The sequence below is a fragment of the Pholcus phalangioides genome, unplaced genomic scaffold (assembly GCF_987345545.1).
Source record: "Pholcus phalangioides strain wild (caught in Gottingen) unplaced genomic scaffold, Ppha-v1.0 ptg000007l_1, whole genome shotgun sequence".
NCBI classification, from domain to species: domain Eukaryota; kingdom Metazoa; phylum Arthropoda; class Arachnida; order Araneae; family Pholcidae; genus Pholcus; species Pholcus phalangioides.
This window is the reverse complement of record NW_028301600.1, coordinates 39,865,828-39,893,747: the sequence shown is the minus strand read 5'-3', so window position 1 is coordinate 39,893,747 and position 27,920 is coordinate 39,865,828. Positions and strand designations below refer to the sequence as shown.

Sequence of the window (27,920 nt, the reverse complement as noted above, 5' to 3'; positions counted from 1 at the left end):
TCGAAGTGTTCAAAATTTTCAACGGGATGGAGAAGATGGACCATGAACTTTTAGTAGACCGCCAATCGACTTCTTTTACAAGGAAACACCGGTATCGATTGGTAAGGGACAATGCGAGGTTATGGTGTCGCAGGGAATTTTTATCTAATAGGGTTGTTAATAAATGGAATAGCTTACCTCCGGAGGTAAAAAGAAATACGATAAACATGTTGGGGTAAATCGAGAAACTATCCATACTTAGAATAAGACAACCATAAGTACGTTATGGGCACTGTATAGTATTTTATCATGTGTACATATTGTTCATAATTTTTGTGATTGGGTTGTTGCATTTTTGAAATATATGACATCGATATTTTTGTTATGGGGCATCTTTTTCTCGGCACCTCGTTGGGCATTTTGCCTGTTCTGGCGTTGTATTTGTACATGTATATATTATTTAGGGCTGGGAATCGATTAAAATTTTTAACTGGTTAATCAAAAATTTTTAATCGATTAATCGAATTTGAATAGAATATTTTTTGTGACCATATAATATTAATAGATGCTATAAAAATCTATTATATTCTGTTCGCTCATCTATTCGGTAGATTTATACAAATATAGGAATAGGTTAAGAAATTAAGGCTACCCACTTCAAGCAATTTAATTTGTTGAACATAATTGCCAAAGTGGTCAATAGTACGGACCAAGGGGGAGGGGTGGCAGTAGCTATGCAAATACAACATAGGATCCTCTGGGTTTTCTTAGCGGGGATAAGGAACATTGGGATTTCTTTTTTGGGGGGGGGGTGAAACAAAGTCATTTGAAAGACTGGTGTATAACATTTATTGATTTCTCACTCATCAGAAAAGTAACTTTTGTAGTACCTTCCTTATTCTACTCAAAATATGTACCTTGACTTCTATCTTTTGCGCAAAATTATTGATGACCAACATGGTATGAGCCTAACCTTTTTTGTAGCAACTTTTCTTTGGTAGAACATACCATTTCTGATGCTTTCTAGGCATGTCACGTTATTTTGCGTGTAATCAACATATCGGCAGAATCCTGGTTTTTCGGTTTGCAGTCTTGCTTTGTCAGCCGGGAAGAACAGGTATTTTGGCGCCCCCTTGTAGTGTTGAAAGTGAAGTTATAGGGTGAAAATTGCACCAGACCCGCCAGCTTCCCTTTAGTTGCGCAGCTGGTACTTTTCCATCGGTAACACAATAACTATTGCAACAGTAATAAAAAAATTCCCCAAGAAAGAGTAATTTCTTTGCTGTATTTTCTGAACGACGCAAAGTAGCTCCAAATTCTTCAAAGTCACCGTCAATGTTTGATAGGTGATTAAAGCAAAACGAAAAGTTTTAAGGACGTTGAGCTAGCATTCAATTTGGCATCAAAATATAAATGAGAATAAGCTTTATTGCGCTGCAATTACTGGTCAATATTAAGAAATTTACTGGAGAAAGTTTTATAGTTAAGGTGACGTCTTCACTGAATTTCTGAAGTCACTCACTAAAAAAAAAAAAAATGTTGAGCAAATAACCCATAAACGGAATACATGAATGTTATTGATGGGTTGAAAGGGGAAAAAAGTGAAGGTGTTTGCAGAAATTTTCACCCGATATAGAGTTAATTTTTTTTAAACCGTGGAACACAAAGTAGCCCTGGTTTACGGTATTATTTATAATGACTTTATTCGAGTACAGGAGATTTATATGCTATATAGTCTGCTGAAAAAAACAACTTTTGAAAGAGCTCATCTAAGCTCATTTTTGGCATAAAAATAAAAATAAAGTTTTTGGTATTAAACAATAAGTCTTCTGTTTACAGGCGAACGACCCACTCAAAATTGTTTCTTTTGAGATTTGATGCTCATATCTCTCCCCTTGTTACTGTTTGTTGCGATCCACTCTTTCCCCTCCCTTTTGAGTTAATGGATTGATCCAAGAGTGAGAGGAGAAGGAGTAGCAAAGAGAGTATAGTGGGATGAGAGGGATGCTTTCCATCAGTTCCTAGTCCCACTCACTTACTCACTCACACAAATGCTGTAGCTACTGCTGATCCTACCACAGCGTTTCTTCTCTGTTGTCTATTTTATGTTTTTTTTTTGTTTAGTTTTTATTTCTTGACTTATTTTTGTGTTAGTGCTTTCATCCTCTCTTTGTTAAATATTTGGATATGAATTGAGAAACTATTATTGTGCGGAGATGTGTCCGACGATGAGTTTATCATTTATTGTTATGTGAGTTTAGTTCGCTGACTAGGGATCACGTCAGACTTTTGGTTTGTCACCCCGCTAAGCTTAATTATTTGTTTCCGGCTTTCAACGGGACGTTGTAAATAAAGGCGAGTCTGTGGCAGATAAGGCTCGCATCTCTATAGATCTCCGTCTTTCCCTCTCTAAGTGTTGTGTTGAAAAACTTTGCTTTGCTTTGGAGTCTCGGCTTTAATCGTAAGTGAATGTCAACTACAGTCGAAGATATATACAGAGATTCGTCACACACAAGCGAACTTTGTACATCAAGATAAAAACTTTATTACAATGTGCCTTTAGCAGATGAAATTTTTCCATCGTCTTGAGAGAGACGTTCCCCTTCTTTTTTTGGAAAAAAATCTCTTTCCCAGTGATGTAATCACTCATCGTATATACACATCAATTAATTGTAAAATGATGGATTCAATTACTAAACTTGGAAGTGGAAGTGTACATTAGCTGACAAGAACCAATTACATTTTTTGCATAATTTTGATGTGATGAAAGAAAGAGAAAAAAAAGTGAAATTCATTAATAAGTGATCGTGTCAGCCTCAAAGTGTTTAAATGTGACTGTGCATTTATATAGATTTGGTGTTCCCTGTGTGTTTATTCGTCCACTTCGTCGTTGCGTTAGAGAAGAATCAGCAGGAGCTGTAGCAAAATCTGTGAATTAGAATCAATATCACAAGTTTTAAAATAGATCAATTCTTAGAAATCATCCTCTGAAAAAAAAATGACAAGCCTCAAAGTAGCTGTGAGGGTCCGTCCATTAACAGAAAGGTAAGCAATGAATTTATAAATAGACTGTTGCTACTACCAATTTATTGTTTCATTTATTTTTAACTATAAAATGACTTTAAATAGTTAAAGAATTTTTTAAACAAATCTTTTGAGTTAATTTGACTTCTTCTTTAAATAATTTTTGAAATCGATTCGATTTACGACAAACGGCTGAATGTATCGATGGCTATTTTGTTTCAAGGACATATCCGATATCTCCCAGGGAATACACGCAGTATGTTGCGTAAGCATATATCGAAAGAGAAAAAATTCTTTGTGTAAAACGCTAAATTTATATAAATAATAATACATTTTATGCGCTAATCTATCTTTCAAAAATTGCGCAATAAATTCGCATACAATGACGATCATCATCAAGTGAAACGACCTTCAAAGATCCTAATCTGAGAATGAAGACTCATTTTGCACTACTTGCATAGCGCTGTATGATTATTTTTATTGCGAAAAGCCCATTCGTGACATCGCCAGATATTTAAGTGTGGATCAAAACACCCTTAGATGTCTTCCAACATGAACTGACATCGATCTAGATCAGTGGTTAAAAAAAGGTTAATTTTTATGAATAAAAGCTAAAAAATGTTAAAAAGCTAAAATAACGTGGAAATTACAGTTATTACTTTTTGGAACTCTACATGCCGGAGAGGGGAACAAGGATGAATTCAAATCTTTAAAAAATGCGTCTACTTAATAAGAGAGATATCATAGAACATCGCCTTTTCAGAAGATGATGAATATTGTTACATCTACTGAATTTAACGCAATACTGCTTGATTTGATTTATGTATGCCTTCAGAGAGCTGGTAAATAGTACAAAATTGAAGAAAGAAAAAAAATAAACGTTTCAATTTATTCTTTCTCGTGTCCTTCATCTGCTATATGGATTAACTTGTTTTTTAAGTCGTACAAGTAGAAAGATAACCATAGTGCTTTTAGCAAAAACTATAACCAAGAGTTTGTATTTTTGTCTTATAATTTCACACTACCTCACAAAAGCGATAGAATAGCATTTATTTATAGCCATAGTCTCCCCCCACTCATTTCGAGAGCGTTGACAAGAATACGTGGTTATTTCTAGACAGGATGTTTTAATGCTGAAATTTTGGAATACATTACAATGTTTACTAAAACGTCAGTCACTCCCTAGTTCTAAAAATAAGGAAATTGCGAAAAACGCATGTCGAATAAATGGACCGTTCACAAATTAAATAACTGCATCAAAAGTAAATCAGGAGTTTCAATATATCAACACTAAATGATTGCTGAATTTAAGAAGTATAAATCAAATTCAAAGAATTTCCAAGTCTGTATATGTATATATGTATATAGATATATATTTATGTATACTTCATAGGTATAAGAATTGGTTTTTTTTTTTCACAACCCACATGAAGAGGTAAAATCTAAACTAATACAGTCGAATCCCGTTATAACGAACTCCAAGAGACCGGAGAAATCACTTCGTTATAATGAAATTTCGTTATAAAGGAATTTCAGGTTGTTTGCATTGTTCCTAAGCATACTTATTTGAGGGATTAGAAAAGTGTTCGTTAAAGCGAGATTTTCGCTATAATGGTATTCGTTAAAACGGGATTCGACTGTATAGCTTTTATAAAAATACAAATACAAAGGCCGCAATAAACAGAATGCCCAACCAGGTGGCTGAAAAAAGATGCCCATAAAAAATATGGATGTCGAATATATATCTCTAAACTATATCAGAAATACAGCAACCCAATAAAAGCAATAAAAACCAATAATTATGATAAAATATAGATATACTGCCCATGAAAAATTATGGTTGTCTCATCTAAGTATGGATAGCTTCTCGATTTATCCCAGATACACCGAAATGCAAAAGCCATGGCGGCAACGGGCGAATTGCCCAATGACATGGTTGAAAAAAAGGGGGAAAAATGCCTACAGTGAATATGGATGTCTTTTGTATTTATAATACAATTTCCCTAATGAAATAAACAAAGTGATAAACTAAAAACTTTTAAAAAAGAAAAAACAGTGTTTATAAAAAAAATATGGTAATCATCTATGGTTATTTTACTGGCATCTATTCATAAATGCTTATACCTCTTGCAGAGAATCAGTTCTTGGATCTAACGTTGTTGTTGATGTTTGTGGAAAGGATATCATTGTTACAGACGTTAAAGTGAGTTCTTTTAAATAATCATTTTATTTTTGTAGCAATTTTTCTACTTTTGCGCAGAAATTCGGTTTCTGGGTTATTGAAATGCTTCTAAAATACGATGGGATAAATCAAAAATTACATTCCATAATGATCGAATTGTATCTTAACACACACAAAAAAGTATAGAATTGGTTAAAATTTTCATAAGATATGTTGCTTGATAATCGGGGCCGTAACTGGGGGGGGGGGAAGTTGCAGGGGTGGCAACTGCCCCGGGCGGAAAAATTTAGGGGGCGGCAATTTTAGGTGGGAACATAGAACACCGTGTTATAAAATTATCGAATTTTAAAGTTGTGGGGGCGACAAAATAATGTTTATCCCAGGCGGCCGAATCATGTTTGCCCCAGGCGGCAAAATTCCTAGTTACTGCCCTGTTGATAATCTACAGATCAGAAAACCAGCCTCAATTTTACAGCTCCATTTCGATAAAAACATTTTAAGCTAGACGAGGCGAAAGTTCATTGTGCAGGAAAAATCGGGGCATAAATTAAGCTCGAAATGCGAAATGATTGTGAAATCGCCTCGTGTTTCTGTGAGAAAGGAAACATTACGGTGAATTTGTCAGAGACACGAGGGAAAACGAGGGATGCACTTATTTCGTCATTTTGGTGTATGATTAAAGAAATGATTACCTATTTTGAGAGCCTCTTGCTTGTTGTCATGACAAATCGTATCCTTATTGTTAGCCGCCTACATCAAGATTTATGTAATCGCAGTGTCTGACGTTGTTATCAGTCTGCTCTTATAACTGTAATACAGTATATTCATCTTGGAGGCCCGTGTTTAGTTCAGTTTTGCTAGACTTCTCTCCTTCTCTCTTTCTTTTTCAGATTGCGAATTCATTGAAAATTCTCACTATGAGAATTTTAAAAGAAATAGTAAACCTTTTTTGTAGTTCGTATCATATCGAGCCACTAGTCAGGCTTCTGCGATATTATTTGCCATAAAAATCCACTATTCATTGCCGGTTTGTGATGAAAATTTTATCATGATCCATTGGTCATACATATTGCGTTTTTGCAATCAACTATTGGTCTCCTGAATAAATATTAAAAATATATATATTGCTGTATATTACACTTAAACTCTTGGGCTAGTCCTGATGAATTTCACAAGACTTTGAAATAGCATGATAACTGTGAGCAAGGGTACATATCTCCCCCCTCCCCACTTAAAAACAATATTCAACCTACCAACCCTGAAAATCCGGAGATTTTTAAACACCATGCGTAAATATTTGGCTGTTAAAGCTATTCCTGTGGGCTTATATATTTCCCTTCTCTTCTTTATGTACTACTATAGCCAACACATATTTACATACATAGATCTAGTTGTCTATCTGTGTTTCCAGCTAGATTCAATGCAACAAAATTGCAGTTTGCTCCGCGTATCATTCCATCCAACGCCATTAATAGTTAAAATTTTATAGACAAAATATTTTTTTTCGTTGATTCTATAGGCATATGTACTTCTAATTAGAAAAAGATCCAAATAAAGTGTGGGACTCAGATATGCCATTCATGTTACAAAGGGTTGTATAGTTATTAAAATATAAAAACTGAATTATTATACGGACACCCTGTTCTCAAAAACTCAATAACAAAATTGTTGCCCTGTCTCTCCTGAGGCTAACTAATAAAATTCCAAGTGAAACATTCGCTGAGATATCGCCATATTCAAAAATGTGAGAAAAGTTGGGAAAGAACAGCATAAACTAATGAACTTCTTTTCTTCTATATGCACAGTCTTTTTTTTTTCCAATTTTCCTTCAGTTTTGGAATTCAAATATCTCAGTGAATGAGGCGCTTAAAAACGTGAATTTTTTTTTTGTTGGACTCAAGATAAACAGGGCAACAACTTTCTAATTTGGTTTTTGAGGACAAGATGTCCGTATAAAAACGGAATTTTCATACTTTAATAACTTTACAACCCCTTGCAACATGAATGACATATCTGAGTTCTACACAAAATTTGGATACTTTTTTTAAATGGAGGTTTGCCTTTAGAATCAACGGTTCGCCAATGAAATGCGGCAAGGGGAATTGTGGAATCCCCCGTATAATGCGCACCAGGACATGTTTCGATGTATGAGATTCCAGATGAAAAAGTGTTCATTGGATTGAAACGCAGTTCAAGTCAACTTTTTATGCATTTTTTGAGCTAACGCACAGTGGCAACTGCTACCGAAAAAGTGTCTCGTTAACAAAGTAGGAAAGTCAACGTAAAGGTCAAGAGAGTTAGAAACACAAAAAGTTTGGCCATATTCCAATATGCATCACTCCCCTGAAACTTCTTTGTTCTAGTAACCGAGTCTTTTAAATTAGAGCTGTTGATTATTTATTACTAGACTGTCTGGGGGATTTATAAAATATACATTGTACTTATGGATATCTTTTCCAACAAATATTCATATTAATTCACAAATATGGTTATATGTATATATATATATATATATATGTATATAACCTTCCAGATTATCCGATAAAGTTTTCAACGGATTTGAAACAGAAATAATTTTTGTTCAAGTTCAGAGATTATATTGGAGGTCAGAGCCGTCTTTAGGGGTTTGCGACACGTGTGGTCGCACCGGAAAAATATCTATAAATTAAATTTTTAATAAATGGTGAAACATGGGCTTTCTATTTCTTAATTATTTTCAACAAAGAAAATAAAAATATATATATGTTAGGGAAACTTATTCGTCTCGCGAAGGAGACTCCATCACCCAGGGTGAATAAATGCATTTTTGTTTCTGGTTGTGAGACAAAAGGACTCATAGCTCCAAATCAAACCGGGAGAATTAATTCTGAATTTTTATAATAGGTGTTGCTATTTTTATTTTTAAAAATTATTTTTATTATTTTTAATTCATCAATCCTAAATTTTCTATCAGTTCTCACATTATTTCTTTCATTGGGTTCTTATTTTCATTAGTTTTCGAATTATTTCTTTCATTAGTTTGAAATTTTCTTCCGTTCTGAATTTTTATCGATTCAAAATTTTCATTAAAAATTTTTTATGCTAATTTACATGTATAAACTGTGTGCGCATACATGTATTTTTTTTCTTTGGGTGTTTTTCAGCATTTCTGTATGCCCTGTAATAATGAATGAATTTTTGGATGCCGATTCCGCCCTCCCCCGAAAAATATATATACATAAAATATGCCCCGAAATTGTCAAGACGCGTACTTGGCCCCGCAATTATTTTCGTACCGGGCCGATTATAAACAATCCCTACATTTCTAGCGACATTGTAGAAATTTACCGCATCGTGATTGGCCGAAATGAGTGATGAACCATTACATCACTCACGATGAAATTTTTGCTCTGGCGACGTTTAACAATAAATATATTTAATTGTGCACATGTTGTTGTAATGAGCCAAAGAATTCCATGTGAATATCCCTCTCAAAGGTAACAATTCTAGTCACATTAAGACGATTTTCTCCGATCACAATTTTAATAGCATTGTCAGTGTTACCAAAATATGTTCATTGGTGAGTTGGATTTGAGTGTTTCATTCCCATTTGTTTCGTCTACATCCTCGAATCTAATATATTTTGTCATTTCAACTATGTCGTGACTTTAATTGGCAAGTTTATTTTCGCATTTAAAATCATTAAAGGACAAATTTTACGAGTTGCGATTTTTAAAATCAGCTTTCCAAAATCATGTTACAGAATATACAGGGTGCATCGCTAACAACACGCACTGAAAATTACTGGTATACCTTTGATTCTAGAGGCATACCTGTAATTAGAAAAGTACCCAAATAATGTGTGGACCTCAGATAAATTATTCATATTGCAAGGGGTTGTACAACTATTAGAATATATATAGAAAAATTAACTTTCTATACGGACACCCTGTACTCAAAACCCCAATTAGAAAGTTCTTGCCCTGTCTCTCCTGAGGCCAACAAAATAATAATAAATTCAACAAATAATAACAAATAATTCCACGTTTCTAAATGGATGCTACGTTTCTAAGTGGATTATTTGCTGAGATATTTGAGTTCAAAAAATGGAGAAAGGTTGAGAAAAAAACAACATAAATGCGGGTAAAACGCGTTTTACTCCCATTTATCAACCCCCTTGCAATACGAATTACTTATCTGAGGTCCACACGTTATTTGGAAATTTTTTCTAATTGGAAGTATGCCTCTAAGATCAGCGGTTCGCCAGTACGGGCTGTTAGATATGCACTCTATATAATTCTGATTAATTGAAAAAGTATTCATAACATATGTATTTACAATAAGTTACCATTTCAGAGAAAATTCAAAATCTTACAGTGTTTTACATGCACTCAACGAGATTTAATGCCTAGTAGATTCTTCAGGGTGGTCCAGAAGTCTGGATCTGTTTTGAAAAATATATTTAAAAGATATTTAAATAGATTTTGATTAAAGATAGAAACAAACGGCTTAAAAAAAGTAGAAAAAAAACAAAAAAAAAGAGAACATTTCAAAGTTTTTTTATCTACGTTTAGTGACGTAGAGGATGGGAAGTCTATATAACATTTCTTGCCATGTTATTTGTAACGTGACGTAAAGGCCGAAACACACTACACTGACGTGATGTGATTTCACGTCATGTCAGAGATTTTGTGAATTCTGATTTGTGTGAATTTTGTGGCGAGGGAATTTCACGTAGAAAATGGAATTTTAAAAAAAACTGAAACCATCTCTTTCAAATGATTTAAGACGTTTGTCTATCTTTAACAGCTATTTTTTATAAATCATATCTACCACTCAGAATTTAATTCAAGTACAAATACGAAAAAAAAAAAAAAATTTTTAATTAAAATGTTTAGTGGCAACAGTCTAACAGAAATAAAATCAATAAATTATTAAAAAAATAATTTTTTTAATGAGAATTGTAACATCCATGTTGCAAATAACTGGACAAGAAATGCTATACAGGGTGTTCTCTGTTAATGGACCGACAAACTCAGAGGGTTCTTAGTAGGCATCAAGAGAAACAAAAATTGCAATGGAACATGGTGTCGCAGACCACGTTGAGAGGGTGAAAATCGCTTAATGGTTAATCCGGCTCTGCCCAAGGTAGACATTTTTAATAAATAAATAAAAAAAATTGAAACTTTCTCGTTCAAATTTTTTACCGTTTGTCTCTATCTTTGAAAATAGCTCTTTATAATTTTTATTTTCAAAACAGGTCCACACAGACTTCTGGACCACGCTGTATTTCTGGTTGGTGTAGTTGCGTTAAATTAAAGTTTTTTGATCTTTTGATTATAAGACCGATAGAAAAATGAACCTAAATAATTGAAATGCATTTGAATACTTCAATACAACTAATTCGATTCTGTAAGTTGAATTGTATAATTTATATCTGGAAAGATTCACAAGAAGAACAGCTTTGTGAAATCTGTCATTCACACCTAGTGTTAGTCATAAATAGTAGATAGTGTTGTTCAAGTGTACAATACCGTGAAGTGTTCGAGATAAGGGAAGTTGTTGATGTGTGATATGAGGAAACTTAAAAGTTGTGTCCACTAAAAGTGAAAATAAGTGGCACCGGGTCCAGAAGAGGATTAGGAAAATGCAATTTGTCTCCATTACAAAATGTCTATATTCAAAAGGAAGTAAATGTCTCCACTTCGTTTTTTATGTCTGCTTGTTCTCGTGCATAAGCCGTTGTCTGATAGGCATGAGTCAGCAAGCAAGAGTAGGGGGAGATGAAGTTGAATAGAAAGCTTCCAGATGGCACACAGCCAAACTAACAAGAGGGTGAGAAAAGGGGATCCACTCTAATTTTGGACTCTTTCTCTGCATGTGAGTATGAGCGCGAGGGTATTTGTAAGGGATGAGTTTCTTGGCGAATCCCTGGAACGTCTAACGGAAATGCATCTTAAAATAAAGGATGTCAGATCACGTGGCCGAAGACATATTCCTTGCTGAACTAGTATTGTTTCCGAATGCTACAGTTTATTCCTATTTTATGATCATTTTTCTCTCTATCTCTCCCCCTTCTTCACTAGTTCAATGACCCAAAAGAAAAAGTAAACACGATTCTCATGAAAATGCAGAGCATCCATAAATTAAGCAATTACATATATCTGACCAAAATGAAATGTCAACTGGAACTGATGGGCAGTAAAATATTTCAAGTATCTGAAAAGGCTTTAATTTTTTTAAGATGGTTGAAAAGATGGTGTAAATTTTCTTTTATAACCCAAAATTGTATTTGAAGGAACTGGTTCGTGTGTGCGGTAAATATTTTTACAGTAATGTTTTTCCAAAAAAGGTAAACTGATTAAAGCAGGGTAACATAAGAATACTGTGAATACGTCATACACTGAATGTCCATAAGAAACGCCGTGTTATTCCCAATTACAATTATTAATACGTACTGTATAAGTACAATCTACGTATGCAGGGTGTATACTATCGACCACTCAATAATTATGCACGTGATTCCGTGTGAAAAACTAATCTAGAAAAGGGTTTTTCATTTTAAGAATCAGGAGAATATTTAGGGAATTATAACCTTTTTGAATTTTTGTGACGTGTCAGTTTTGTACATGAACGGAGATACGGGGGGGGGGGCATGGGAGGGCAATGCCCCCTCACCAGCGTCAAAGGTAAAGCCGACCGATCTAATATATTTGAGTATATATTAATTGACATCATCATCATCATCATGGTCCCCCACAGCAATCATCTACCCCTCCCAGAATTTCAAGTCTATCTCCGGCTATGGTTTTGCAACGGTCAGTTATGCGCCAAAACACTCAGCGAAAGTAAATATCTCTCCCAACAGAGGGTTCCAGCTTTTTGAAAACGAACCGAAATATTAAATCCCGTTAGGGGTCATTCAAGTATTACGTCAGCATCGATGGGGGGAGGGGTTTTCCGATTTGCTGGCTTTTGATGGCAAGGGGGAAGGTGGGTTTGGATGATGCTTACGTCATCAACCACCCTTTATGAAGATATGAAATATTCTTAATGGCACCTTATTCGGTGCGCCAAAAACGGGAAAAACCTTTCGATAGTTATTGGGCACCTGAACTAACATTTTACCTATTGATAAGTCCCCTACAGGTCTTGGTCAATTCGTCACGCTCAACTTGTCGCGGGACAATTCGTCGAGTTCAATTTGTCGCAGCGTCAATTCGTTGTGCTACAAACTTGTCGCGGTACAAAGTTGTAGCGAAGTAATTTCGATGAAAATTCGTCGCGTCAAATTTGAATTGCTTTAAAATTCATGTTTGTTGTGATCTTATAAATAGGGTAGTTGCTTTAGGCGTAAAAAATAAAAATAATTTTTTTTTCTCATTTATTGGAAATGTTCTCCCTTTCCATCTTTATTTTAATTTTTAACAAATAAAGGAAAGTATTCATTAAAGTCATCGAGGGACATTGGAACGTACACCAAGATAATAAATTGGGATCCAATAAATTTTTAAAATTTAATTTTCACCATATAAGCCGCATTTCCTTCGGGATTTCCATTTCTCGCAGTGAGGGGCGTTGGGGAGCTCACCCAAATAATAAATTGAGATCAAATAAATTTTTTAAATTTAATTTCCACCGTATAAGCCGCGCTTCCCGCTTTCTGTAGGGATTTCCATTTCTTGCAGTGAGGGGCGTTGGGGGTGCACATCGAGATAATAAATTGCGACCAATGTGCCCCCCCCCCCAGCACGATTTCCGTACTTCACTATTAAATGTATCCATGCAGAGAATATATCTTTAAGGAATTTTTTTATCGACAATGTATCTAAGTTTTATGTGTAACAGCTGCGAAAAGTCTTATTTTCAAATTATTTTTTTGCAATGCAATGTACATTTCAAATCATTTTGTATTATCACACCGAAATAATATTCAAACACTCCGACCATAGGCGCCAGAAACTGGGGGCTGATGCCATTTGAGCCCCCCTCCCACTCACTCCAATAACTCATGAATATACAATGCAATGCACCATTTCGCCTCCTGAGTACGGGTTTGAGTCCCTTATATACGGAATGAATGGCGATTTTCAGCACCCCCTCCTTCCTCAATGTTTCCTTATGTCGGCACCTTTGACTGGCTAAGAGTGCCATAAGTGTTTAGAACTTGTGGGTTCTTGTCTTGATCTTGAAGTGGGAAATTTTGATTTCTGAATCATTTCTTTGGGCGCTCATACCCATTCCATAAAGTACCCTGGGCACCCACAGCATCCCTGTCTCTGACAACACTGCAAATGTCAATCGATTTTTGATTTTTTTTTTTCCAACTCTAAAGTAACGACTCTCAAGTAAAAAGAATGAAATCAGACTTTTAATTAGCCCATTGTGTATGTAACTTCATGTACATGGCACTCATACGGCTACAGTCAACGATTAGGAAAAATGTATTCTTACAACACAAGTGAATTAACATTAACAGACAATATAAGATTATATTCAGAGGTATATTTCCTGGGTGGAGAGGGGACACGCGGACTTTATCCCAAGATGACAAGTGAAAGGGCGTAACCAAAATTGAGTAATTGGTTATCAAGAATATGAATTAGAAAGGAAGAAGGGAGGCAAGGTTTGAATAACCCACAGGGGTGGGAAAACTATAAATCCACCTCTGATTATAGCCTACATTTATTAGGATAATTTTAATAATAAAAACAATTATACATATAAATTATAAACACTCCACAATATCTAAACCTTTATTTATTTTCAGTGCCTTCGAGTAACATTTTATTTAAACACCTTATCTAACATGAATATCACAATAAAAAGCCAGATGTTGATTAATAGAATAACAAGTGATGCTATTTTAAACTATCATACATATTTTTTTAACGATATGTAGGACAAGATTTCAATTTATTGCAATTTAAATTGAATTCAAACAATTTAATTTAAAAAGTACTATATTATTTTTTGTCATCCGTATAATCTGTATCTCAATTTTGTGATACAACTCAATGAAAACTCAAATAAAGAAAATTAATAATAGTTAATAAAATTAATAATTAATAATAAAAATTAATAATAGTTAATAAAATTAATAATTAATAATAAAAATTAATAATTAATAATAAAAATTAATAATTAATAATAAAAATTAATAATAAAATTAATAATTCATTCAATTGCATTAAAAGTTTTTCTAATTTCGGAACATGAATTATGGGGGAAAAACGTTTAACACACACGCAAACCTACATATCATTTCCACGTTCGGTTTTGCAATATTCCACGTTTTTGCCAACAGAAATATGTAGACCAAGCACACCAACCTTGTACCAAAAGCTTAGACGCTAATGAAAACTATGTGAAAATATTCAAACAAGCCAGCCAAAGATATGCGATTGATTATAAACATAAGATTAATGTTTATATTATATCTATGCGACTGACCCATAGTCGTCTTTCTTATTGGTGATTACATGGAATTTTTGTCGGTGCTCATCCTGTGGGCAATATGAAAACTTCATCGAATCGTCATTCATAAGCACTGTACATTTCTACCCTTGATCTGCGCCCAACTCCTTTCGCTGTGAGAAATAGAAATCCCAACAAAAGCGGGAAGTGCGGCTTATACGGTGAAAATTAAATATTAATTTAATTGAATTATTAATTAATTAAATAGTTCAGGTTCTTATGGAGATACTGTAATGGTAAATGTTGGTGACTCTCGGGGGGGGGGGAAACTCTCGAGCCCATGGGGCAGATAGAAATTTACCGTTAAAGATAGGCTCACTGTAATTTGGGGAATCATACAAACCGAAATTTTTCCACATGATATTGAAATTTTATCATAGCAAAAATCAATTATTTAACATTTCAAATTTTTATAACTGAATTTTCAAATAAAATAAAAATTTTTATATGCAGTTAAATTTTTTAATGTAATTGATATTGTAATTTTAATTTCGATGACTTTTCAGCATTGACACAAAATAATTATTTTCAGTTATCTGCGTGTACACTTTTGTTCATGTTTTTTATTTCACGTGTAAGACAAAAACCCACATACAAGCTCGCGTGGAACATGTACAGTGAAGAATCGACGGTTCGACGAATTGACACGGCGACAAATTTGTACCGCGACGAATTGACACTGCGACAAACTTGTACCGCGACAAATTGGCACAGCGACGAATTTGTACCGCGACAAATTGAGGCGCGACGAGTTGAACGCGACAAGTTGAGTGCGACAAATTGACCGGCTACGGCCCCCACTTTAATGATATCTCAATGTTTCACGGATCCTTCACGTGCTCTGGAACTGGGCCACGCATCACTCAAGCGATCTCTAAATGCGCCACGGATCGTTTAAGTGTTCTGTAACTGTGTCGCGAGTTACTTAGGTGATTAAGTTACTTGAGTTACTTCAGTGACCTGAAAATGTGCCACGGGCCACTTAAGTGCTCTGGAATTGTGCCACGGGTCATTTAAGCGATTTATAAAAATGTGCCGCTAAGTTCATTTTTACAAAATTAGGTTTGAATGGAGCAAGCCACATCAGATAACCTTCAGGGCCACATTTGGTCTGCGAGTCAAGGGTTTACCATATATGTCTTAAAGGGTGGGTCGCAATGAATTTTTTAAAGAGAAATTTTGAGTTCTTACCCTTCAAATAGCATTGAAATTAACAGAAATCGATTACAATAGCATATAAAGGTATTTTCTTTCAAAATTTTAATTTTTTAAAAAGTATTTTTTGAATTAAAAAAATATTTTTTTTTTTCGTCAGGGCGTCGTTAACTTCAGAAAATGACCCCATGGGACGGTAGAAAGAGGTAGACGGCTTCTTTCTCAGCATAACATTACTAATGCCTCTACTTCAGCGCCCCACGCTACAGTGCGTGAAATAAGAAAAGCAGGGGCGTGTCCCCAGTGGTGTAGATGGTAACCTGCTTACCCGGTATGCAAGAGGGCCTAAGTTCGGGGCCCGGCGAAGACCCGATGATTTTTTTAACGAGTTCACCTCGTCATAACTCTAGAAATATCTGTTTCCTTGATATCTCGGACTTGGAAAAAAGCCGTCTATCTCTCTGGATTTGTTAGACTTCATGACAATTTGCAACTGTGATCGATTTCATTCAACAAGCTTATTGTGTTAATCAAGTTGATTGTGTTTCAGAATTACAATCAAAAGCCGTGGAGCAACCGTGGCCCCCAGATCTAGGGAAGGGCCCCTAGACAGGGATCTTTGGCGGACCCTAGAGCCAGTCCATTCACGGGCCTTTCTATAGTGAATTTATTTCTTCCACTAATTTATAAATTTATATAAATTTATAGTTTTATGTACAGGCATTTTCCATCATTTCTGTGCAGTCTGTGATTATGTATGCTTTTGCGGAGGCCGATTTCTCCCGTTCCCCGGACAAAATAATATAAAATCGAAGCTCAAAGGAGCCCCAAAACCCCAAAAAAAGTTTGGCCCCGGGCTTCCTAACTTATAGGGACGTTCTAGTTCTTCTCCAGTGGTGGAGGTTAAATCTACGTGAAGGGAGGCCAATCAAAACAATAATTTCACGCGAAATCGGGTAAGGTTTCCTCAACGTTACCACGGTAACGCAGTCACGAGATCGCATTTTCTGTTCCGACGTCTTAAATCTTCACTTCTATTGCTCTACTGTTACTACTGTAGGAAGATTCGTTATTTTACTATTAGCGGAATATACGAATCACCGCTGGGGTGGGGGGGGGGGGGTTTCTAAACCATATCTTTTGCGTCGGCTTCAAAACCCTTAATATTTTGGGACATTTTCTTCGTCTATTGTTCATTATTATTTAATATCATCCACCAGAGTCAACATGATGTCGTGAAACAAGTCTATTTCTGCCATAGAACGATAACAATATATATAACGAGGGGGGAATAGATGCTTTTTTACTTTCTTGCGATAGTCGAGCCCTGGCAGTAAAACGATTTTAACGATTATGTATCCATACATGGACTATTTGAGACAGCAAACGCGATGTTTCATATATTGTTTTTTCTCTTTTCGTTCAATATTGGTTCATTTGCCAAGTGTACCAATGTTGTACAAATCAGGCCTTTTGCATGCTTTTTTGATGAACAAACCATAATTTTTTTTTTTAAATCATTTACAGCACTTAAACCTTTGAGCGGCATAGCAGAAATCACTACCGCCCCCCCCCTCTCCCAAAGAATACCACGTCTTTTTTTTTAAGAAATCAGCTTTTTATTCAGCTTTTTATAGCAGTGTAGGGAAAAGTGTTTCATTGAGAAATCAACTTTAAAAAATAGTGTACATATAGGGGCTTGTTAATGCTGAAATAAGAGGCTTCTAAGGAGGAGAGATATCTCGTCAATGCCACCTAAAGTGTTAATTGAATCTTTAATACTCAAACAGAATTACTAAAATATTTTTTATTTACATTTTAATAGCTATGGAGGCAAGTAATAAAAAGCACATATTATGTTATTAAAATGGAAGTATTTTCAATAAAAACGATATTTTTCTCATAATTCGATTTTCAAATTAAAATTATATTTTCAACAACTAAGGATTGATTTTCTGGATCCGTGATTGTGTAAAGGTTTGCATCATATTTCAGGGTAATGATTATGGACCTATAAATGTTTTCAGCGTTGAGTTTAATCGCCTTTGTTTTGCATCAAGGAGAGTATAGCATTCTATACATGAAATAACTCTTAAATTGTGTTGCCCTTCTCGAAATAGAGATTCAAAGGAAAAGTTAAAATAATTTCAACAAAAATCGTGTTATTTCCATTCTACCATCACGGTAGTCAACTAAAATGACTGGCTCAAAAAAAATTATTTCTAAGAGTATTCCACAAAAATGTGAAACTCGGATATACAGTATACAATATTCTGTATTCAATCATCTGTAATAATCTCGTATTCAAAATAAAGTCATCATTTCGGACATGGGTGTAAATATAACCCTAGAGTTATAAAAAAGCTGAAAAATTAGGATTTTTAGATTTTAGAAAAAGGAAATAAATATGTACATTTGCTTGTTTAAATCATAAAATTTAAAATAAATCTAACAAAATTAGCTCACAAATAATTTGCATCCATTTCTTTGGTCACTGATCTTGCGTACAACCTCTCATATACTTGATCTTGCGTACAACCTATCTTTGAATACATGCATTCACACGTGTAAAAAATGATTTTGGTTTTTTTAAGATATGGGAAATTTTGTGGTTTATAAAATGAATAATTTTGCAAAGCTAAAAATATATGTGAAGAAAATGAGAAATATGCTCATGTATATGTTACGGGCAAAGTCCGAAATCGGTCAGTTCGTGAACATTGGCCGAAAGTGTCTGGAGATATCTATTATATCGATATCAATCTTAAGACGGGCTCTCAAACTGTGCGCCACGGTGCCCTGGTGTGTCATGGAGCGGCAGTACGACAAATGTTTTTCGACGAAATCTTTGATTAAACTGCTCTGGGAAGCCGCGGATGGGACTGGAGTATGCTATAAGGTTTTGGAGACCATACCTACAGAGGGACATAGACTTGGTTGAAGGGGTGCAGAGAAGAGCTACGCGTGTCCTTATTGGCACACGGGGCTCGAAGTGTTCAAAATTTTCAACGGGATGGATAAGATGGACCATGAACTTTTAGTACACCGCCAATCGACTACTTTTACAAGGGGACACCAGTATCGATTGGTAAGGGACAATGCGAGATTATGGTGTCGCAGGGAATTTTTCTCTAATAGGGTTGTTAATAAATGGAATAGCTTACCCCCGGAGGTAGTTAATTGTAACACAATTGACAGGTTTAAAAAGAAATACGATAAATATGTTGGGGTAAATCGAGAAGCTATCCATACTTAGAATAAGACAACCATAATATTCTTTATGGACATTGTATAATATTTTATGTATATATAGTTTATAATTTTTGTTAATTGCATTTTTAATTGGGTTGCTGTATTTTTGAAATATATGACATCCATATTTGTTGTGGTCATCTTTTTCTCAGGCACCTCGTTGGGCATTTTGCCTGTTAAGGCCTTGCATTTGTATTTGTATGGATATGCGATCAATCAACTATTCAGTAGTAAATTGATCAAGCTAACAAAATCATTAGTACAATGGTGTTCGATTGCGGAGTCTTCTATACAGGGTGCATAGGTAATGGTACGCACTGCAAACTACTGGCAAACTATTGGCAAACCGCTGATTTTAGAGGCATACTTCCAGTTAGAAAAAGTATTCAAATAACGTGTAGACCTCACTGATAAGTTATTCATATTGCAAGGGGTTGTATAGTTATTAAAAAAAATAACTTTTTATATGGATACCCTGTGCATAAAATCTAATTATATGTTGTTGCCCTGTTGCTCCTGTTATCAGCAAAAAAATTCCTTGTTTCTAAGTGGAATATGCATTGAGATATTGAAATTCGAAAAACGGAGGAAATTTAAGAAAAAACAGCGTTAAATGCGGGTAAAACGGTTTATCCGCATTTAACGCTGTTTTTCCCAAATTTCCTCCGTTTTTCGAATTCGAATATCTCAATGAATATTGCACTTAAAAACATGGAATTTTTTTGTTGGCATCAGGAGAGACAGGGCAACAACTTTCTAACTGGGTTGTAGGGGACTGTATAGAAAAGTTAATATTTTTATTTTAATAACTATACAACCCCTTACAATATGAATAACTTATCTGAGGTCTACACGTTATTTGAATAATTTTCTAATTGGAAGTATGACTTAACGGTTCGCTAATAGAATGCCATACCCCCTGTTTGCTATGCACCATGTATATATTCCAATATGAGAGCTGAAGGGTTAAAAGGGAAACATTATTATATAGGAATCACTGAAATTAAAGTATCTTAAAGAATCTTTCAGTTAAACTCTTCCAGTTTTATTATAGAATAACTCCAAAAATTTCACTTTAATCGTCTCTTTAGCAAAACAGACATGTACCTATCACAACAGTCTGAAGCATGGACCAAAATTTTTAGCAGTTATGAATTTTTCCAACATCTTGCAATAAGAATCACTTATCTGAGTTCTACACGTTATTTGGATACTTTTTCTAATTGGAAATATGCCTTTAGGATCAACGGTTCTCCAGTAGTTTGCGGTGCGTGCTGTTAGCTATGCACCCTGTATATACTAATACAGGTATTTTTCACGTGACGATGAAAAATGTTGGTTGATTTCAGTGTCAAGCTAAGGTGACTGCAATCAGCCGTGTTCTTCTCTTTTCTGTCTGTTGGAAATATATTATTAGAACAACATTAAATCATTGATTTTAGAATTAGAAATTGCAATGGAGGATGGGAAGATAAGATCGTTGAGGAAAAATTGTGCGTAAATTTTTAGCCACTGTCATAGAACGATCCCTTCCTTAATGTGTCTGGGCCTTTTTTCAATGGAACTTTTAGAAAAAAAGGTAATTGAAAGTATATAAACACGCTTTCAGACTTTCGCACACGAAATATTCTGATAAGAAATCCTTTCGGGTTTTTTTATTTATTTTGGTATACAGAAAACCTTGAATTAGAGAACTTCCTTGTTTGAATCAAAACCCCAGTGGATTGATCGATGCTTTCTTTTCTATGTTTTTGTTGCTACTTTTTATTTTTAGTTTATTTATTTTCTTTACCATTCATTTATTATTTTATTATTTTTCTTTTGGGATTGCAGTGTGGATTAAATTTCCTTCTTGGTGTTAAAGGGCTTCATTATGGCGAAGTGTTTGATGCTTTTCCCTTCTTTTTTTAACAACTGTAAAGTAGAATTGCATACGAACACAACGAAATAAGATATTTCGAAGAGTCTTATGGATGGAATAGTTTTGTTAGTAGTAAAGGTTGGAACTAAGCGTTCTCGAGTTTCAGCGAAATAGAAAGTCATTTGAACAGGCGCTATTTGGTTATTGCTATTTTTATTTTATTTCATTTCAGTTATTTTGTGACTGTAAGCACATTGATTTTTGAAAATTTTCAAATAATTTAATACCTTGTTTTTTCAATCTGGATAGCCCCATTATACATAATAACTTACTGTGCATAAACCATGGTGGCGTATAATATTCAGATACAAATTTTGCTAGATCGAGAAAAAAATATTATCGTATAGTCCTTAGCGATGTGTATAACCCACATGTAAAAATTTTATTCATCAGTAATAAAATCATAAAAACAGGAAGAGGTCGTTTGTCTCGTTTTTGTGGAAAAAATATCGATTTTTCTACTCATATCATCTATAAATCTTCGAATAATTTATTTTACAATTTAGTTCTGAAAATATTTATTTCTATTACAACCTCAGAAGAAAAACATAAGACACGGGAGCGCATCTTACACACCAAGAAATTCCGGTATTTTTTTGACGTATAAAATCCGCGGATTAGACGCAGAAAAATAAAAATACGGAAGCTTTATATTTTCATGTAGTACGTGTTTGAAACATGTAGGATTGTATCAAAAATGTCACTTTGAGGAAAGTTTGAATTCCGGATGGTATTTGAACAAGTGACGAGGACAAGAATAATTGATCGAAAACACCAAAATGTATTTTCTTAGTTACCGGTGAACGTCAAGTATAAGTTAATGCTCAGGCATAAAATATTATTGTAAATATTCAATACTTCTACAGGTATTATGGAGATGGTGGCAAATATTGTGGGGGTCTTTGGGCCCATGGGCCGGATACAAGTTTATGTCTATGAATTGAATAATTTCTTGGATGCGTATAACGTATAAAAGATTTTCGGGAAAAACTGGGAAAGGCCTGTAAAAAAATGCCTTTTTTTACAAGTTATGTCAACATCGGAAACGAATTATTTCAATTTTTCTAGGTTTTATTTCACAAATTTACATCTTGAGCAGTCACAAATCTCATTTACTCTGTTAGAAAGGGAAAAAAGAAAACTTTTCCTCATAAACTTTTCTCTTATCCAATTAACGGTACAGCGTGGGTTATTATATTGAAGGATGATTCATTAAAATGAGAAAAATAATGCGTGATTATTAATAATTAAATTATGACGGCCGGGTTTAAGAATTCAACGTTATGTTCCCGACAAGACTGCGTAAGTGTATGCAAACAAATGCTTCTTTGTGCGACCTTAAAATGTAGGACAAATGCTCATGTGCGACGGAATGTCTGCAAGGACATTACACATTTTTTTTCTGGTTTAGACAAAACAAACTGCTGAGCTTCCCTTTTTTCGCTCATGGATAGTTTAAACTTGCACTCGAGTCTGACTGGCAAAATGCCTAGATAAGTCGAGTCGAATTTCTTTTCTCCCACAGGGAAAAGTCACGCGTACTTGTTATTGTTAATTCAAAAATAAGTTTTTGAAAATTGTTTTAGTTTGATTATTGTTAAACAAAATATTTATTCATATTTCCAAAAACATGGCAAAAACCTGACATTTTTTACTAGAGAACCGTTACGTTATCTCTCAAGTAATTTTTTGGATTCATTAGCGTGTCAGTTTCAATGTTGATTAATAAACTTTTATTTTTAAAAACATTTTTTTTTAATGTACATCATGGAATGTGAATAATTTCTTTGTCAGGTGCCTCCAAACCGTGACTGCGACCATCGAGTTCGAGTACATAGGTTTACATTTGATTATGGATTCTGGTCTGTTGATCCCTCGTCAACTAAATGCGCTTCTCAAAAAACGGTAAGAAATAGTGTAACGGAGTAAAAAAAAATGAAAAAAGAACCTTCTACTGCTTCATTGTGGTGCATATATGATTAAAAAAAATTCTCCACTAAACTAATAATGCTCCCATTATCTTGAATAGATATCGAAGTTATTACCTATAAAACCGAAATTATGTCATTGTCGTTTCGATCTCTTTTTCTTAGTTATGAAATGTGAAGTATTAAAATAAACAATGCGGAGGAATGTAATTGTAAACTATTGTCCCATGTGCTCAAATCATGATAAGCAAATAGAAAAAATAAATAAAGTTCGAACTGTGAATCTCATGATATGAGCGATAACCTCGAACTCACACATCGCTTTTTTATCTCTAAGTTCTATCAAGATACCTGATTAGGCTGTCGTAACTTATTTGATTGGTAAAGTGAAAAAAAAAACTCCACAGATAGATTTAATATAATAAGCCAGTTGAAAAAGTATTGATCCAATTAAAATTAATTAACTTGAACGCAAAACGGGCCCTTTAAAGTGATGGAAAGTGTTAAACTACAGACATACTACAGTACACTGGTGTAAGAAATTAAGAGAATTTGCAGACTCGGTCGATTATCTCTAGAACTACTGTACCGATTTTAATGAGATTTGATATGTACATACATTGATACAATACAAAACAAATAACCATTCAACAATAGTAATACACACGCATGATCGTGCGTAACACTCGTTGGAGTCGGAAGGTATGAAACAGCGGTTGCAGAATAAGCAAAAAAATGGGTTAATAGATGGGTTAATAGGGGGTATGGTCCCCTCTTACAGATATACAGGTCTCGCAGCGTGATTTCATACTTGAAATAAGGCAGTTTATCATTTCCTGTGGCAATTCGTCCCACTCGTTTAGCAGCAACGCTGTTTTCATTCCCTGGATGGTTCCCGGAGGGGGGTTGCGAGTTGCAATTGCCCTCCCCAGAGCGTCCCAGACATGCTCTATAGGGTTAAGGTCTGGAGATCTGGCTGGCCAATCCATCCGGCGAATATCCTCACTCTCTAGAAAATCGACGAGCAGAAGAGCTCTATGTGGCCTCGCGTTATCGTCCATTAAAATGAACTCAGAGCCAACTGCACCCCTGAAAAGGCGAACATAGGGCTCCAAGACCTCATCCCTATACCTCACACCAGTCACAGTGCCTCTTTCAAAGACATGGAGAGGTGTTTGCGGCCATTCAACATGATGCCTGCCCAGACCATTAAACCTCCTCCGCCATAATGGTCGATTTCGCGGACATTGGAGGGTAGGTAGCGGGTCCCTGGTTCTCTCCATATTAACGTACCTATATATATTTTATGAATGTAAAAAAAAATTTGTTTAATTACAAAATATGACGGATAAATCTTTATCACTAGACAAGAAATTCATGCACGTATAATATTTGTCAATCGCGAATTCGAACAATTCTACGAATTAAAATTGAAAATCTTGTAAATAAAGGAAATGTGATTTTTTTTAGCCTCCAAGTTACAGATTTTGTTACGAGAACTAACGATATGAAAGAACGAAAAATTCTGTTGAGTCACTGATGCTAAATTTCTTATAGGTATATGAAGAATTCGGAAGGGTCGTTTTGAATACTCTTCTCGAAGGTTATAATTCATGCGTTATAGCGTACGGACCTAGTGGATCGGGAAAAACATACACTATGATGGGAACTAAGGTAAAATTTACAGATTGTGGAAATTCTCAATGAAAAATTACTTAAAATTTATTTCTGTGCTAATATATATAAAAAAAGTGCAATAATTCATTTCATCAACTGTAATGAAATAGAATAATCACACAAATAACTGGTAATATTATCAGTCTTGTCCAATACAAAGGAATTTGAAAAAATACTTTACGACTTCGGCAGTGGAACTCTTCTTGCAACGAATACCCCGTCTTTTGTGGTCATATTAAATTCCCCAGCAAAATTACATTGGCAGTAAACAAATATCAAACCTTCGTTTTACGATCACTCTTGGACACGATCATGGAATACATTTTCAATTTTTTTTTCATCACAGTAAAATTTATTCCTGTGTGGACTTTTTTTTGTGATTCATTTAGCTTCGTATGCACTCGAAATTCGCATCGATGCATACGTAAAAATAGATAACGTATAATTTTTTTCTAATTTCAAATTAAAAAAAAAGGCTATTTAACAGAAATTTTATTGTGCTAAAACAAATTTTATTTAGTAAATGTGAGTATTTGTTTTTCAAATTGTGTTTATACGACTGCATTTTTTATAGAAACTGCCAAAATTGATACGAAACAGTTTGGCTCAGGTATATGTGCACTATAGTTTCAATTTTTTCATAAACCGTTTTTTTTTTCAGGAGGAAAATGGCCTGACTCCCAGAATTTGTGAGGTACTATTATAATTTTTTTGCAATTTACAAATATTAACTTGCTTAAAGTTGATAATCAACAAACCAGCTATTTTCGTACCGTTATTTGTAAGTGTACCAAAATTATTTTATTCTATGTTATTCTATGTGTGAAGACCTTTATAATGCGATATTATAATGTATGAAGTATTATGAAATTTAAAAAAGATTAATAATTCACTCTTCTCTAGTCTATTGTTAAATTTTCTAGGGACTGTTCAAAAAATTGACGGACCAGGCAGACAATCATTTACCTTTTCAAATAGACATAAGGTAAGTTTTAAAAAAGTAGTAAATATTTAGTAGCACTCGCGCGCACGTTATCTTATTTGGTAGATACTGTATTGCCACACGTGAAAGATTGGATTCCGATGAAACATGCGCTGTCACGTGTAAAAAACAATACAAAACATTATCAGAGAGCAATGACAGAGCATTGAGTTTAACCCAAAACCAAGAGCAGGAGTTTTTTTATCTGGATTCTTTCTAGATAAGATTAAATATTAGATTGCAAATATGAAGATAACCAAATTAAAATTTTAGGACAAAATAAAAATAACAGCAGAATGAGAGAGAGAGAATAAATAAATGGCTTCGATGAAATAAATAATTCTTTTTCAATAATATTCTCTTTCGAATAATGTTATTGCAGGTCTTTTTGGATACACAAAAACAGCAATAAAGTAGATAGTTGAGTTACTGTTGATTTAGTGGTGCGAAATCACAACATATTATCAGTTTATAAAAAAAAATCTTTTTCAACACTGAATTTTTTTGTCGAACTCAGGCAATAAACAAAACAAATAACTCTATAAATTATTATTATTTACCTTTGAATTTTTTTTTCATAACACAGTGTAGTACAGTAAAAATAATATAATTTTTATAAATGTATATTATTTATATTTTTGATAGTTTTATGGAAATTTATAACGAACAAGTTTTCGATTTGCTTCAAAAAAATGAATCTGGTGTCGCCAAAAAATCGAAACTACGAGTAAGAGAACATCCAATACACGGGCCTTTTGTAGAAGGTGAGTTAACATTAAATACAAGTATAACTTCAATATTCATAGTTAGTAATGCCGCACATATTCATCCAATAGATTTTTTTTAAATTATCACTTATTAATAACTTTTCTTGTGTGGACAGGGAAAAATCTTGTGGTTTTTATATAAATTTCTATACAAATGGGAAAAAAACCTCCACGGTAAATTCTTTATCAAATCTAAGTCAATATTTGTAGTTCTTTTGCACCCAGCCAAAGCTAACGGAAAGTTTTTACAAATAACAGAAATATTCGCCCAACTACATATGTGTTTGAAGAGCGTGCATCTGTAAATTGAGCGTTGCGAAAAACTAAAGCTTTTTAACAATTCTTTTGTTATACAGCTTTATGTTCTCTGGTTTTCGCAATGATTCTACAAAAACTAATTTAACATTAAACTAATAAGATAGAAAAAGTAGCTCTTCTTGTAGGTAATGGCCTATTAATAACTATACGTGCAGGACGATGGCCGTGTATACGAGTATTTTGAAATGCCACAAAATAAGAGGATGCGATTAAAAGATTCAAAAATATATTCACACTTTTATTTGTTTAAGCGTGATCGAACCCCAACTTGAGAGGCCCCTATGCTAGTCCTAATACTGCTGCGACTGCGAGACAATATACACTCGTTACGTATGTACTATAACTACTATAGTTTGCTAGTATTCGAGGAGGAACATGGTATTGTATAAAAAAATATTAGTTTCAACTTAAAGACTTCAAATCAAATATTCTGAAAAGGAAAAAAATGTTCACGTAAAAGTCTTTAGGTTGGTTTGCTAAAACTATAGTTATTCTGAAATTATAGTAAATCGAACCAGCATTACGCGTGGACATATAGTGGCTTTCGGATGACAAATAAAAGATGAATAGGGTGTGTCCCTTGACTCAGAAATTATTAATTTGGGAGCATGTAATAAACTCTACGTGGCTTGTAGTAATAAATAATGCTTTTCGCTAGGGCTTGTCATTCAATCGTCGAACATGAGAACTCATCAAGGTAAGTACAGAACAAAAACAAAGGTAAAATACGACACTCATCATAACGGGAGAGAATTCATTCAATTAAAGTAAAATAAGCAAATGAAATTTACTTATTTTACCTTAATAAAGAGCTAATGCCATCAACTCATGTGTGGTTAGTGAAATAAATACGTTTTAAATTAAACAAGCATGAAAAACGCAAATCTGAAACGAATAAATAAATAAATATAGTATCGTTTTTTAAAAAGTAATTTTAACTGTTTATGGGAATTTAAAAAATTCCGTGTCGGTTTTAACACAACCATAATTTTTTCCCACACAGGTCTTACAACTCATATTGTGAATAACATTGATAAAGTCTGTGATCTACTCGCAAGAGGAAACGAAAACAGGTAAAAATATACTCTTACCCAATACACTACTCAATGGCTATATTTGCAATACCTCAAGATAATTGTTTAAAGATTATTAGTTTTGATTTGTAATCCTTACAAACAAGCAATGATGGAGCGTTCAAAAGTTACAGAACTTCTTTTATTAAAAATAGTGCAGATTACCTGTTTATACTGTTTCTTTTAGTGGAGATAACCTATAATCA

The 27,920-nt window shown here is 34.1% G+C and overlaps 1 protein-coding gene across 4 annotated transcripts in view; it reads left to right on the top strand.

Moving 5' to 3' along the window:
* Window positions 1-1,968: 1,968 nt before the first annotated feature.
* The window catches only part of LOC149085274 (uncharacterized), a 51,407-nt gene continuing 25,455 nt past the window's right edge, over window positions 1,969-27,920 (top strand). For 2 of the 4 annotated variants that reach the window (XM_089233191.1, XM_089233194.1), the window contains exons 1-8: window positions 1,969-3,024; window positions 5,137-5,206; window positions 22,764-22,874; window positions 24,455-24,571; window positions 25,236-25,268; window positions 25,498-25,559; window positions 26,202-26,320; window positions 27,645-27,714. In XM_089233191.1, coding sequence (XP_089089317.1) covers window positions 2,978-3,024; window positions 5,137-5,206; window positions 22,764-22,874; window positions 24,455-24,571; window positions 25,236-25,268; window positions 25,498-25,559; window positions 26,202-26,320; window positions 27,645-27,714 — 629 coding nt within the window. In that variant the 5' untranslated portion in view covers window positions 1,969-2,977. Of the gene's footprint in view, window positions 3,025-5,136; window positions 5,207-22,763; window positions 22,875-24,454; window positions 24,572-25,235; window positions 25,269-25,497; window positions 25,560-26,201; window positions 26,321-27,644; window positions 27,715-27,920 lie in introns of those variants that run through there. The other 2 variants (XM_089233193.1, XM_089233192.1) reach the window with 2 other exon arrangements.